General features: G+C 36.5%; 1 protein-coding gene across 2 annotated transcripts; it reads right to left on the bottom strand.

The window, feature by feature from the left end:
* Window positions 1-181: 181 nt before the first annotated feature.
* Window positions 182-8,680, bottom strand: unc50 (unc-50 homolog (C. elegans)). Of its 2 annotated transcripts, none has more exons than XM_084129572.1 (6): window positions 8,545-8,680; window positions 7,029-7,306; window positions 6,831-6,951; window positions 1,277-1,413; window positions 1,085-1,192; window positions 182-631 (listed from the first exon to the last, which is right to left on the bottom strand). In XM_084129572.1, the coding sequence occupies exons 2-6, from the start codon at window positions 7,300-7,302 to the stop codon at window positions 495-497; spliced, it is 777 nt and encodes a 258-aa protein (XP_083985698.1). In that variant the 5' UTR covers window positions 7,303-7,306; window positions 8,545-8,680; the 3' UTR covers window positions 182-494. The 2 variants fall into 2 exon arrangements, with proteins under 2 accessions (XP_083985698.1, XP_083985699.1); XM_084129573.1 differs by having other exon boundaries at window positions 7,029-7,303; window positions 8,545-8,678.
* Window positions 8,681-16,773: the final 8,093 nt, after the last annotated feature.

Here is a 16,773-nt window from a genome sequence, read left to right as displayed (position 1 = left end):
TGTTGTTTGTTAAATTTCGCTAAAACCATTTGTTATTCAATAAAAAAAAACAATCCCTTACTTACAATTTTCAAGAATATATTAATTATGACCATATATGCAGCTACAAAGGGAAAATATGGGATTCACACATTTACATTTCATGCATTAGATGGCAATATTTGAATACACTACAAATTCGTTTCTTTAAAAATATCTTTATTGTACACATTCTCACAAGTAAGTGCAGCATCCAAGCAGACATATTATGCACTTTTACCCATGTTCGCATTTTCAAAACCACATCACAACATTAAATGAGGGTTGAGTATCAAATTAAGGAGAAAAAAAAAGGCATGACACCATAAACAAGTGAAACTCTTTTCCTCTACAACCAAACATGATATTTACAGATAATACAAAATTTCAAAAAGTCCCAAGAGCGACACCAAACTTTCCACCCATCTTTAAGAGCACAAGTGCACTGCAATGTCCTTCGTGCGTTCTGGCGTCCTCTACTGGACCCTGTGCTTATAAAACCAGCAGAGACCTTTAGTGAAGTTCCAGCCAAGTGAAATGGAGAGAACATACAGGAGTCCGAGCAAAGCAAAGGGATACAGAAGCACCACAGTGTTCTTCAAGAACGGGAGCGCTAAAGAAACAAGACGACAAAATTAGATAATGTTCAGAAAATGTATGGATGGTAAAAACTAGGGATGCAGCGATATAACAATTTTGGCCCATACGATAACCGATATATTGGCCGCTAAATCTAAATCCAAATCTTTATATAATTTTTGAGAGTCTGATTACAATTTTATGTAGCCTATATGATAGACAAGCACTGCACATGATGCACTTTACTGTATTTTCCTTTCTTTTGAAGTGATTCCAATCATATTTCAAGCAATTCAAAACCACCATGGCGAAGAGTCCGCATCTGAAGTGTCTCAGCTGAAGGAAATAATCCATTATTTATCGGCTTCAAGATATCTTATCCGACCGATAGTGGTAACATTAAAACTGATCACCGATCAGTTACAGATATGGTGGCCGATATATCATGCATCCCTTGTAAAAACACACTAGCTATCACAATACTTACCATTGTAGCCCAGGAATGTGATGTAAATATAGTAACCGATTGCAATAAGCCACAAGGTGTTTCCCACAAAATAACCCAGGAACCAGTCTGAACTCGTAACAACAACATCTGTCAAGAGAGCAAGAGGTGTTCACAGAGTCTGTAACTGAAAACAGTACAGCTCATTATACATGTATACACATCTTCACTTACAGTTGATGAAGAATAGCTGTAAAAAGTGCAGAATGACCAGAAGAGGGTAGAAAGCATTTAGATGGACGTCAAACGCGTAGCCCCACTCCACATCATAATCTCTGCTCGGTTTCATCAGATATTTATTCGTAACAAACCTGGAGAAGAAAAGACAGGGATTAAACCTCTTCATGATATTTTCTAGTAAAATTATGATGATTGATTATATCATTCTTCAAAGTACTTGATTCTGATTGGTCAGTTACGACAAACATTATAACATAATAATAACCACTAAACTGTACATTCAGGTACATTCAGGTCTCTAACCCTAACCCCCAGGAAATTGATTTCCTAATTATAATCACATAATAAAATAAGTAAGATCAATATTTCATGTCCATTTATTAATTTGCTAAGAAATCATGTATTAAGCAGGATAATGTCCAGTCAGGACCATCAGCTTTGTGCAGTGTTATATTAGTATTATTTATACAGTATTATAGTATTTATTAACATTTTGAATTGGCTTTTATTTTTAGCTTTTCAGTTTTTTTTTTTTTTAGGTTTTAGTAATTTTCATTAGATATTATTTTATATTTATCTTTATCTTTAATTTATTTTTATGCAAGTTTTAGTAATTTTAGTTCTTCAACTTAATTTTTCAGTCAGTTGCCAAGGCAACATTTCACTTTTTTTTAATCCATTAAAATGTTTTTCATCCAGTTTTTATTTCATTCGAACTTTCATTCAATTACAAAAAATGATTAATAATAGTTCTAGTTTCAGTTAATGGGTCCTAACCGTGCTGTCTGGGTTTATTTCATGAAAACTTGTAAAACTATTACATTTCTTTTTACAAATAAAATGGAGAATACACTTCATTTTAAAAATTAACAATAAAAAAAAGACAAAAACTCCAGAAACTGGAGTCAATACCATACGAGCAAGTTCAAAATTAAAGTCGGCATGAAATGAAAGTTGCGATAATCTTTTCTCTTCCCTATTGTGACGTATATCCGAGTGAAATGGCTTCTGGAATTATTTTTATTTTTTTTGGCTTGCTATCAGTATCACTGGTTTGATTTGATTTGATTTGATTTTGATTTATTTTTTATTTTCACAATTTTACATACAAACTGAAGAGCAAATTGCCAATAACAATAATACATTGTGAAAAAAGGACTCCCTCTGAAGCTACAAGCTTATAAAACAGGGATCCTAGACACCACCACCCGACATACAGCATGACCTAACACAACGCTGTATTAACGCACGCCAAAAGTAAGATCCCATCTCTCAGTCACAGTCCATAGAACCTTCAATAACAATTTCAATACAATGATAAAGTGTATATATACTCGTAACCTCCCTCTAATCCATATACAAGGAGAAAACCCTGTTTGCATGCCCAAAACAAAAATCCCGTCTCTCAATCATGGTTCATAAATCCTTCAATTCAGCAAATACAATGCAATACAATCATTTCAATATAATCATAAACGATACATAGCTACACATCACCTCCCTCATATACAGGTAGAAAGTTTCGACCTTATGAATGTCAAACCTCGAAACCATCGGACGCATAACTCCCCAGTAGACAGTGCTTTAAATTTCTTTTAAATATAGAAAATGTAGTAGATTGTTTTATGTTGTTTTCCAACTCATTCCATATTTGTGGTCCTCTAAAACCTTATTTTAATATTTTAATTTCCTGTATTTTCCTTTTAGAAGCAATTTATTCCTCGTGTTTTGTTGGTGAAAGGATGAATATAATGGAATGAGTTCACATAAGCGAGTATTTAACCTGTGAACAACCTGATACATAACACATGCATTTTGATAAAGATTATATTCAGGAAGCTTAAGGAGTAATTGATTCAATACTCCTGGTACTGGTACTGGTACTGTCTTTCAGTGGCAAACTTCATATCTCTCAGACAGGCAACCATTTATTTGCATTAATAAGCATAAATCTTTGCTCTGTCACTGTTTCCCGTGGTGTACCTCAAGGATACGTTCTTAGTCCACTTCTATTTCTAATCTATATGCTTCCTTCTTGGTCAGATCACACAGCGTCATGGTCTTAAAGGACAAATCCAGTGAAAAATGAACCTAGGGGTAATTAACACATGGTTACCGAGTCGATCGTTCCCTGCGATGCGTTTTCATGAAAATCGAATGTAAAGAGTTTTATCTTTAAAAACAGATTAGCTCATAACACTAGTATATGGGGCACAGAGTAAGTAAAAGTAAATCGCTAGTTAATACCACTAACAAGGCTCAAAATAGCCTCACACTAACACGGTAGCATAATGAGGGTCCCTACATGCAAACCGAAGCACTGAGAACTTTGTAAGTGTACAGACAGTTTAATAAGAAGATAGTTTATAAAGACAGTACATTACGCGTTTACAGACAGGATCCATCTTGGAAAACAGTCTCGACTAATCGAGTCACGAACGCCGTGCTACGTTAGATTTCACAAACGTAATTCCTATCAACCAGCTCACTTAGCACGGCGTTCGTGACTCGATTAGTCGAGACTGTTTTCCAAGATGGATCCTGTCTGTAAACGCGTAATGTACTGTCTTTATAAACAGGTTCATTTTTCACTGGATTTGTCCTTTAATTTCCATAATTACGCAGATGATACTCAAATCTATTTTACTGTTCAACCCAATTCTGTTTTTCTTCCCTCTTCCATCATTTCCTGCCTACAAGAGCTCAAAGTATGGATGGCTCAAAACTTCTTAAAACTCAATACTGACAAAACAGAAATCCTGCTATTAAGCCCTAAATCCCTCGTCATTTCCCAACATGACTTATCCATTCATATTGACAGAGTTATAGTTAATTCATCACCAAAAATGCGCAATTTGATTCTAGATTATGCTTTGAATCCCATATCATCCAGCTTGTTAAATCCTGTTTTTTTCCACCTTCGCAACATTGTCCGTATACGATGTTCGCTAAATCTCAAAGCAGGGTTCCCACACCTTGGTTGACTTCAAATTCAAGGACCTTTCAAGGACTTTCCAGGTCCAATACCCTCAAATTCAAGGACTTAATGTGGGGACACATTTGTTGTGTCCAACAACAAACGATGAGGTACCATCGTAGTTTCATGTGCATGTGAACTTCATGGCAACTTACAACACAAAGTACCTCATGCGGGAAACACTTAACATAACTCAGGTTTTTTCCTGGCTCAAAATGAGGCGGATGTGGTAAAATCCTAATAATGTATTTTAATAATAAGATAATAAAATTTGTATTTGCATATAGCCTAATGTGTTTCCCACATTGTTTTTGTGGGTAGAGCTTGGTACCTCTAGGGGGGTACGGGGGGATGCCCCCCCGTAAGAAAATGTTGTACATTTTAAAGATAAATTCATTAATCTGGTGCACTTTGAGTCACCCGAATCCACTGTTAAAAATAGATAATCCACCCGCAAACCGCCCATATTCTTTGATTTAGATATCTGCATCTCATCACATTACAATTATTCAAATTCTCAGTGTTAAGCATGATAATATGGTAACATATCACACTGAAGTGTGATGATTAAAAATTAATATTTATTTAAAATAAAAGTTCTTTTTTTGGCAAAATTACATAATTCCCTAATAGCATAAACAGATGCTTTACTCCCTTCAAACTTAAATTGTTTAATTTCATTGGTGTTTCAATCTTTCATTACATTACTGTTTGAATACACTAATTTTTTGTACCTTTTATAAAGGGCATTTTCTCCCTTCATCTGATCTTTGATCAATATATTCAATTAAAATGATAAGACACTAGGCTGTTACCAATCAAATTAAATAATTTACATTGAAAAATTATAACTGTATTAAATTCTATTATTTTAAATATTTTTGAATATACAAATAAGGAATGTTGAAAAGAATGATACTTTATGAAACTAAACCGCCAGTAGGAGGCGGCAGGCGACCGTCTTAATGAGCGAGTGATTGAGTCATTCATTCAAACGATTCGTTCAATCGGCTGATTTATTCAGAATGAGGCAGTTTATGAATGGGTAATTGAATCTTTGACTCAACCGATTCATTCAAAACGCTGAATCATTCAGTAATGCTGCTGCAGCAAGTGTTGCTGCGAGATGCGCAATGGTTCTGCTGTGATCTTTGTTTGGAACTATTTTCGCTGCTGAAACAGAACAACAACAGTCATTGCGTCTAAAATGTAAGTGACTTAATTTTAACTATTTGTTTATTGAACTGTTATGAAATCAGTCTCGGTTTCAATCTTGATGGCATTCAGGAAAACAGCTCTCTGGTCGCGTGTAGCCTAGGCTATATATTGTTTCTTAACTATAATATGTTATAAATAATAGCGCGAGCCTCAACAGCGCAACATTGTTACCGTCAGTACATTAGGTAGGCCTATATTATTATCAACTATAGGCTATAGGCTATCAATCACCACTTACTTTAAATGAAATAAAACAGAATCATCATCACGTTTTCGGTGATTCCCTAGTTATTTTTTATTGTCGAGAGACGGAGGCAGCACAAAATTTGACGGAGGCGGCCGCCTCATAATTCTCTGTGCAGGAAAAACCCTGGTAACTTAACGCGTAAATGCGCTTAACTAGTGTAAATCAAGCAAGCTAGTATGCAAAGGCCATGAAGTGTTGGCGAAATAACACATTAGGAGATTGGAGTGAATATGGAATTATTTCCAGAAAACTTCTTGCACAAAATAAATTCAAGCACTTTCAAGCACCTGTCTCTATGTATGTTTATTTTCAAAAACTTTCTAGGGCCTTGAAAACATTTTTTCAGATTCACAAACTTTCAAGGATTTCAAGGACCCGTGGGAACCCTGTCAAAGATGCCGAAACATGCTTTTATAACCTCGCTTCTAGACTATTGTAACTCTTTGTTTTCTGGCCTATCCACTAGTTCAAAACTCAGTTGCTCGTGCCCTTGCATTTAACAAAAAATTGTGTATTGCATTCAGTTCAAAATACTTGTGCTAGTTTTTAAGGCCTGCCATGGTTTAGTACCTTCATATTACAGAATTAATACACCCTTATGTTCCTGCACGTACTCTTAGATTGAGTACTGAGAGTTTTGCTTGTATTACCCAAGTTCAAACTATCTACTGCTGGTGGTAGGGTGATCATTATTTATTAGTATTATTAGGAAGGGACTTGATTTTGTCCTTGGGAATTGATTGGATTGTAGGAAGTTTCAAGTTTTCAGTCAGCAGTGGAGGATGTTTAGTCCCACCTTCTGCCGAGACACACGTCATGAAGAGAACAGATGACGTCTTCAAGAGGGAGGGGAGGTTAGGTTTTTAATTAAAGATTACCAGGGCATAAAAATAATGACGTACACAGATAAAACATTTATAATAAACACTGCAACATTCTCTAAAAAAAATAAGAACTGTCAATTTAGATTTTTATGGTGACTTTAAGGACATGATTATAGCTGAGATCCTCACTCAAAATTGCAGTAGGCTGACTTTAAGGACATTACTCACATTTTTGTCAGCATGCAAACCTTTGTGTGTGTGTGTGTGTGTGTGGCACCTTACCACATGAGTGTGGATATGAGCAATCCAACCCCAATGCAGTCGATGAAAACGACCCAGAGCAACAGCTTCAACGTCTCCACAAAACCCATGTCTAGAACCAGACCAAAGCCCACCGTCGACACTGCAGAGATAACATTAGTTAGCGAATGAAGGTTTCATTTCCGAAGCCTGTCACATGTATCAATCGCAAGTGCTCACCACACAGCCAGATGCTGAGCAGCACCAGGAACGCAGGGTCGTCCCGGGCCCACTGGTCTTTAGTTTGCTTGCGGTAGTGGAAGTTGCGGTACACTTTCTGCGGTGATGTGAACAGATAGAGCATCTGCCATATGGCGAACTCGAAGTCCATCTGTCTGAAATGCAGGAGTCTCCTCAGGTACTTGTAGCGCTTGGCTCCGGCCGTGTGCCGCGCCGCATCCCGCTCGCTGAGGCTGCCGTTTCGCTGGATCTGCGGGGAGCTCGTCGGCAACATACTGCTGGGATGAGAGAGAAATTTGGTTATGACGAAAAACACAACATGCAAATTATTGGTTGTATATAAGACATACAGTACCAGTTGAAAGTTTGGAAACATTACTAGTTTTAATGTTTTTGAAAAAAAGTCTCTTATGCTCATCAAGCCTGTATTTATTTTAACAAAAAATACAGGAAAAAACTGTAATATTGTGAAATATTATTACAATTTAAAATAATGGTTTTCTATTTGAATATACTTTAAAAAACAATTTATTCCTGTGATCAAAGCTGAATTTTCAGCATCATTACTCCAGTCTTCAGTCACATGATCCTTCAGAAGTCATTAATACGCTGATTTATTATAAATGTTGGAAACAGTTGTGCTGCTTAGTGCTTAGTATTTTTTTATAACCGGTTATACTTTTTTTCAGGATTCTTAAATGAATAATAAAAAAAAAAAAGAAGTAGTAAAAAAGAACAGCATTTATTTAAAATATAAATATTTTGTAACAATATACGCTACCGTTCAAAGGTTTGGGGTCAGTATTTTTTTTCTTTCTTTTTTTGAAATAAATACATTATTTTATTTAGCAGTGATGTATTAAAACCTTGTATTAAATGTATTAAAAAGTGATAGTAAAGATATATAGTTAGAAAAGATTTCTATTTCAAAAACATTAAAAAGAGTCATGTTTCCAAACTTTTGACCGGTTCAGATATAACATACAAATCTTGTGAATCTCATTAGGACTAAATTATGTGACTGTTTTAGAGTGGCTGGGTCATTATCAACAATTATGGCTTAGTATGTTTTGGCAAAAGAATAACAAGTCAAACTCAATTACAACTTAATTACAGTACATAGACTGTACAGTAGAAAACTAAGATATAATCTATTGGTCAAGCTTAATAATCAGTCAGCTCGTTAGTTCTTGTGCTTCCTATAGAAACATGACCTGCTATGTAAACATGCAGAGCTGAATCTGATCCTAGATCAGTCGTATCACTCTTACTTGCTTTACACAGACAATCTGGCCTTGGATGACAACTGACAGCATTGATACAGTAACTAACCTGCTAGTCTAAAAGTAGACGCTTTATTAAGCATAAACAATGGCAAACCCAAAGCTTAACAGTGTGAGGGAGTGTGTGTGTGATGATGATGATGCTACCTGGGCCTCGGCTCGATCCTACATAACCTGGTAAAGCAGTTAGCTACAATTCGCTCCTTCTCAGTGTGTAAAAACATGACACTCACCTGCTCGACAGCAGTATCAGCAACTATTGAAGCAAATCTCTTATTAATCAATGTGTAAAAAACAATGCAGCAACTGTGACATGTCAACTTCCTGCCTCGTCCGAACACGTAGCAGCGCAACCTACACAGTGACGCCACTTCCGGTCTCAATGCTTTCTGGGAAATGTAGTGTTGGGACAGAGAGCACAGTTTCTTGAGATTACGGTCATATCTAGAGACCTGTATCATTTTATATAATATCTCATTTTAAACTATTCATAAAGATGAAAATCATGTGTATTACTTTTCTTTCATCACAACATCAGAGTTATGTGGATTTTAAACAATTTATCTCATTAAGATATAGGCTATTACAATCTGTAATCAAAATGTTTAAACAGAATATTGTTTTAACTGTTAATCACTCATAGGATTTTCCTATTTACAATCATTATTCCTTTTTAATATTTCTTTATTTGAATATTTTTGGGTGTGAAAACAACAGCAAAAACAAACAAGAAAAAAAATCATCAATCCTTCATGAGCGATGACTAACTTTGGAATTTCTTTTTTTCTTGCCATTTGGTTATAATCATGTACAACAAGTGACTGAGCATTTCTGAAATATGCAATGACATAATATTTTATCAATATGTTTCTATAAATGACAACACAAGCATATAAAGTTGTGATATTTAGATAAACTGTAATGCCTAAACCAAATTGATCATGTGAAACTGCTTTTAGCAGAGAAAAAAAAATTATATTTTGTAATACATATTTTGTATATTTTATATTAGTCTATATTATTTATATTTTATAATATATAATATTCCATTTTTATTGGAACCCTTTCCACTTATTTTTTGTTTTTAATTGGTTTTTATAATCTGAAAATACACTGCAGGCTTCGATAATTGCATTACACAATTGTGAAGATACATTTTTTTTGTTGATAATTCTGTTTGCTGGTACAATAATGTTTAGAAACGACAGATGGCGCTAATGTATAAGTCTTTCTTTCTTTCTTTCTTTCTTTCTTTCTCACATTGATATATCTTTTTCATCCATCATGTTCCATAACTTTTAAATGGCCAAAAAAGCAAAAATGGCTTTTGCAAATAAGCAATTCTGATAAATAATCCTAAAACAATACCGTAGAACAGTTTAGCACGAGCCAGTCTGGAGTGTGTTCACTTTTCAAAAAGGATGTTTTCTCCTGCAAATGCACAGCGTATTATACCTTTGCTCTATTTTAAGTCTATGTCTCTAAAACTAAAAGTAAACTTTTAAAAGCAGCGAGCGGAGATTAGTTTTTATTTTTACCTGCAGATTTCTTGCAGGTCATTGGAGCGATGTGTCCATCACAGGTGCTCCTGCTCCTCTTTCACACGCGTTTAAAAGCACAGCTTGCGGTTTGACTCATATTTATTTAATAACCACCTATACCACCTCATCATTCTTTTATCTCTACATTCTGTTTTCCTTCATTACGACCCTCAGATACTCCATGGTGGATTGTAAAACACTTTGCACATCACTTGAAGAAAACAAGTGAACAGAAACAAGTTTCATTCATGCCATTTTAGGCTTGTTGTGGAACGCTGACAGTGTTGCTGGAGGGCATGTCATCATAAGGAATAAAATATTTATTCAGTCTTTCCATATGGCAAAAACAAACATTCTTTTCAAAATACATTTGAAACAAATAAGACAGATAGACACCATAGTGTGTTGAAAATGTGCTACAAATGTTGAAAATATAGTATAACATTAAAATACTTTCTATTAAATCCATCTATTAAAATACTTTTATATAAAAACATATTTTACATGCATAACATACATACACACACATACACATAATAACATAACATAACACACACACACACACACACACACAATCACTCTGTGATAGATGTGACCAGTAAAGGAAAAGCAACACGGAGGCAGCAGGCTACTGCAAACATTTAGGGGTTTATTTCCACAGAATGGGGTTACAAAAGTAAAGCAAATGTTGACCCAACTGAGGTAAACCAAACATACCAAAAAAAATAAAATAAAAAAAACAAACACAAAAAACATTCAATATAAAGATAAGTCACTGCATTTGCCTCTCAAACGACTACAGAGGTCTAGGGTCTACAGGACCTGTTCTCTCACAGAACACTACTAACTCATACAGAAACAATTAACAAATTTATACATTGGTGGCCAGCACCAATTAACACAAAAAGGGGAATACGCAGACATATAATGGCCATTACATACAATCAACAAATATGAAAACATCAAATATACATAAACAAACAGTTCAAATAATACTATGAAATAACTTCACTTAATAAATATACTTGTACATAAACAACAACAAAAAAGAAGCGAAATAGTCGTTGGAGTTCCCCCGGAGCAGAAACCGGAATGGTCGCGGCCCGATCATTGGCCGGAACCATATATATAGGTCCGATGTTTCCACCCGAACCCCTTTTGACGGTGCACCAGCTCACGGGACTCCGACATAAACAGACAAAAGAACGGTAAGAATAAACTCAAACTAAACATTAAAGAGTGTGCGCACTTAACTCCCAATGAAAGTTTAAATAAAGTTTATTAAACCAAATTAATGTTGTTGTGTATTCTTTACTATAAACAAAATCCATTTAATAAAAAGAAACAAACTAACCTGACCCAGGCTCACCAACATCCGCCACACACTCACACACACTCACTCACTCACTCACTCACACACACACACACACACACACTCATACACACACACTCACAAACACACACTCACACACACACACACTCACTCACTCACACACGCAGACACGCACACTCACTCTCTCACACGCACACACACACATACATACACAAACTCACTCATACACAAACTCACACACACACACACACATACATAAACTCACTCATACACAAACTCACACACACGCACACACACACACACAAAAAAAGTCATTTTTGTGGGGACATTTTGCCCCCATAATGTAGGGTTTACCTGAACCACACACACACACACACACACACACATACAAATGTTCACTGGTAAAAAAAACCAACAACAACCATTTGGAACCTTTATTTTACTCTTATTGTTTTGTTCCCTTTGGTTCTTTTGGTCCCAGATAAAAAAAGAAAATTATAAATTTAGTCCTGGTTCGCTTAGCGCTCACACTGTTATTTTTAAAACCAAACCTAAAGAAAAAACCCACACCTTTTCAGCAAGCTCAGTCTGCTTGTGCTTTAATCGAACCAAACCTGCCACGTGTGAACACTCTAAGAGTGCATTTGACTTGTGTTAGGCTACATGTAATTTAAAGATCAGTTGTATATGCATGAGGGGACGTTTATTTATATTATTACCCACCGAAAGCATCAAACTGATTACGTTCATAAGCTCAGCCAAAATGAGAGTGTAGTTTGTTTTGGTGAGCTTAACATGCTTTCAAATACTTCAGAGCAAAGCAGCTCTGTGAAATGACAAGTGATGAATGGCGCATAAATAGAGAAGGATTTCCTCAGAGAGCAATGAAAATGAAAGAGTTTCAAGTGCAGAATGATGTAGAGTCTCACTTCTCCTGATGCTGTTTGCTTTGCTAATGAAGAGCAAACCTCTTAGATTAATTTAGCTGTTTTCAAGGGTTAGTTCACCCAAAAATGAAAATTCTGTCAGTAATTACTCTCCCTCATGTTGTTCCAACCCCGAAAGACTTTCGTTCATCTTCAGAACACAAATTAAGATATTTTTGGTGAAATCTGAGAGCTGGCTCACTCCTCCATAGGCTGCTAGGTAATCAATATTTGCCATCCCAGAAAAGTTAGTAAAGACTGATTAACCTGAAGTTTATCAAGCGACGAGAATACTTTTTCTGCGCAAAAAAACTAAAATAACGACTTTATTCAACTCTTCATTTTCTTCTGTGTTTCTCTGAGTGATTCACGTAGTGTAACAGCGCAGCGCGTCTGGGTTTTACGTCAGAGCGTAGGCTCACTATTGGCCGACGCTGGTCATGTGTGTGATGCGTGTGATGCTGGCCAATAGTGAGCCTACGTTCTGACGTACAACCCAGAAGCGCTGCGCTGTTACACTCAGGGGGGCAGTGTTTCGGAAAACATTGAAGCTTCTCCGGGCGCCGCCACTGATTAGCGGACCATCACCTGCTGTTAGCATTCCATTGACTCCCATTCATTTTGGCGTCACTTTGACAGCGAATAACTTTACATCTGAGGTGTTTAAAGACTCCATTTGTCCATTATTTATTTCTAAAGAAACACGAAAATGTATAAAAGTCTCCATTACCTTGTATCTTACGTTATGGCCCCGTAGAAACCGTTTTTGTAAAAATAGGCTAACGATTGCGTCATAACCACACGACTCTCTGTCGCACAGTAGAGAGATTACCGTATGGACGGGAGGAGAAGCTTGTGGGCAATCGGTGGGGATGTGGAGGCAAAATGACAAAATAATTAATCAGAATACTTAGCAAAAGTTGCTCCTGCTCCAAGCTCATGGACAGCTCCTACTCACACTCTCCGTCTCTGCAAGTTTCGGAAGGGAATGATTCAGATTTCTCTCGGCACAGCTACTAGAAGACAGATGGGTTGCTCACGTCACATCTACGTCGTCAAGCTCAGTTTGAGTCTGCGCAGTACGCTGGACCCCCAGGAAGTGAGAGCTTCTAATTGACTTCACTTTTCTCCGTTGAATCCAATGGGGTCGCTGTGTCCATTTCTTTTACTGTCTATCGTTACACTACGTGAACTCACATCAGAGGCCCACACAGAAGAAAATTAATATTTGAATAAAGTCGTTATTTTTGTGTTTTTTTGCGCACAAAAAGTATTCTCGTCGCTTGATAAACTTAAGGTTGAGCCACTGGAGTCACTTGGACTATTTTAACGATGTCTTTACAAACTTTCCTGGGATGGCAGATATCGATTACCTAGCAGCCTATGAAGGAGTGAGCCAGCTCTCAGATTTCATCAAAAATATCTTAATTTGTGTTCCGAAGATGAACGAAAGTCTTACGGGGTTGGAACAACATGAGGGAGAGTAATTACTGACAGAATTTTCATTTTTGGGTGAACTAACCCTTTAATATGTTACAAACGACACTCGTTCTTGGCTAAACAACGCTGTATTAAAACCACCCTGAAAATATGAAAATAAAACAGAACAAGTTCTACAAAAGTTTTTCTAAATGTTGCTTAATTAAATTTAATTCTTGAACAGGAATCTAACGCAAGGCAGTGAAGAATGACTTCATTCTCACAGAGACACGTGAACATCATCAACAAGGCAGTTATTTTAGCTTGTGCTAAATTTACGGCACATTTAAACTCCAGAAATATAAAAGAAAAGGCAGTGTTATTCCTATCAGGCCCTCATGCCTTTTGAAATCATGTGATGGTTTAGCAAATCACAAAACAACACGCCATTAACAATCTAATATTTACTTCAATAAGAAAGAAAAATCCTCTGGAAATGGGGCAGACATGAGTCTTCCTGCTCCTGAAATCTGGAGTTGAGGGGGTTCACTGCTCCTGTGACTGTGATATTAATGTCAACACATGTTAAGAGCCTGTTTGATCACACAAATCCAGTCGCCTTTCATAGTATTAGGTGACTAAAGGAAAGAGAGGTGAAGATTAACCTGTTTTGCTCTTGTTTAATTCCCATGTCAACAGCAATGTTGTGTCCCTTTACAGCGGCATGACTCGAGTTATGATTCACACTGCATAAAACAGCTCTCTTTTGACTTTTGACTACAGCTTTGTTTCTCACAAAGGTCAGAGACTGATGTGGTAGAAATCTGCGGACAGGCTAGAGAAAATCATCAAAATATATTTTTATATTCAAAGGGGTTCAGACATCTACTGTCATAACATTATGTTATTATTATTTTTTTTAAAATGTTTTATCACATTGTTAGCATGTCTTACCAACTGCTGACATGTTGCAAGCATGTTTTATCACTTTGCTAGCATGTTTTAACACACTGCTAGTGTGTTTTAACACGCTAACATGTTTTAGCACAGTGCTATCATGTTTAGCATGTGGTTAACATGTTTCCGCACGTAGCTGATATGAATGAGCATGTTGCTAGCCTGTTTTAACACATTTCTAGCATAATTTAACATTTTGCTAGCATGTTTAAGGACATATTAATAGTATGTCTTATCATGTTCTAATACATTGTTAGCATGATTTAGCATGTTGCTATCCTATTTTAATATGTTGCTAGCATGAATTAGCACATTACTAGCATGAATGAGCACGTTGCAAACATGTATTACCACATTGCTAGCATGAATTAACATGTTGCTAGCATGTTTTAGCACATTGCTAATATGCATTAGCACCTTACTAGTATGATTTAGCAAGTTGTTAGCATGATTTAGCACATTGCTAACATGTTGCAAGCATGTTTAACACATTGCTAGCTTGATTTAGCATGTTACTACTATGTTTTAGCCCATTGCTATGAATTAGCATATTTATAGTATGTTTTAAGTTAACTCATTGCTAGCATGTCCTAAGCTAGGTGCTAGGTTTGCTAGTGATAGATACTTGGTGGATGAAGCTTAAATAGACTATACTCTTCAAAGGTCTATGGGATTTTTCTAAGAATTGATTGTCCGTTTAACGAAAAACGTAAGTCCGATCAGTTAGAAAAGATATATCAACCTGAGTCAGAACAGTCTGAAGGTCTGTTGCGAATTTGGTGCTGTAGCTTTAAAACTCTATAGGAGATAATTTAGTCGAAGAAGAAGAAACAGGATTTTAGTATGCTGTCTTTGTCAAGCCAACATAACTATCCCTTTAAAAATGGCCCAGCTTTTGCATGCCATACCATCAGCTTATTTATATTTTCATGACATTCCTCTTTTAATTTTCCTCAGAATTACTTTCTGAACTGCTGACAGGCTCAGAACATTGACATTAGTTATGAAAATTAATAACAGAATATTTAGTTGTAATGGCTCACTAATCATTTGTCCACCCAGATCCAGAGGGAAGTTTGATGGATAATTCACTATTTGACTGAAAAGGAATGATCAATATGTAAACACTAAGAGACTGCTCAACGTTGCTTGTATTAATCACAGACTGTACAGCCTGGCCTGAAAATTACCCAGCAAACTCTTCCAAGTAGGCCTATGAGACTAGAGTTATTTGAGTTGGCAGTGGACTTCTTTCCTCCTGAAACACTGCCGGATTGACTTTGGCTAGTTAGTTACACACACAACCTATAGATATAAGTTGTTTCAGACATTGTGTCAAGTTACATTTACAGTCATGTGAAAAAATAAGTACATCCCAAGCAAGTACAACGGCACCAAGCATGCATTTGAAAATCTCACTGCACGCAATTGGATAACACTACGACCAATCACAACAATAAACCCCATACGCTTAGCTACCAGCGGAGCTAACTGGTAGATTAGACTCTTGCCGTATCCGGTCGGCAAAACAGCAAAAACGCCCTTATTGCAAAGGAAGGATTCGAGCGGCGTCTTCTGTTCCTGTTTTAGATAAAAAGCCAAGTCTAACTCGTTCATTGTAGCGGCCAAAGCCGTTTCAAACAACTGGTGTTCATCCATAGCCATCTTGCAATGTTTACTAATGACTTCGACGTCACAGCGCTGTCGTCATCTCGCCTCTGGCCCGCCTATATCAGATAACCCGATGTGATTGGTGCAGCTCGGATACAAGGGCATATTTAATGAGCATCATTACTCGACACCAGAGTAAACTCGCTGAGCAAATTCAACTTGTGCTCTCGCCAGAACTCTGGATTTCCAGGGTATCGTTTTTTCTGTTATCACTGTAAAGCTGCTTTGAAACAATCTGTATTGTAAAAAGTGACTTGACTTGACTCTCTAATCGCTCTTGTGGTACTTTGACGTCACACACCGATCGGTCTGTGCAGCGCCGCTTCAAGTCACCTAATACCTAATAGCATTTAAAGTGATACAAAATCCTCATTTACTTACTCTCATGTGTTATTGCTTCCATGAAACACAGGAATACACAGAATATTGAAGCTGTGTTTTTTCATGCAATTTAAATATAATAAATTAGTGAACAAGACCTGCCAGGCTCCAAAAAAAAATTTGAAAAAGCATAAACACAAAAATCCAAAATCTAATATGATAGTGCTTATGCATATTCAAAACTCAGCGCCTCAAGTTCACCCAGAAAAAGCTTCATCCATTGAATGACTACTT

The sequence above is a fragment of the Abramis brama genome (genome assembly GCF_963993115.1).
Source record: "Abramis brama genome assembly, chromosome: 11".
Taxonomy (NCBI): domain Eukaryota; kingdom Metazoa; phylum Chordata; class Actinopteri; order Cypriniformes; family Leuciscidae; genus Abramis; species Abramis brama.
The sequence above is the reverse complement of the archived record's forward strand: the minus strand, read 5'-3'. Positions and strand labels throughout refer to the sequence as shown.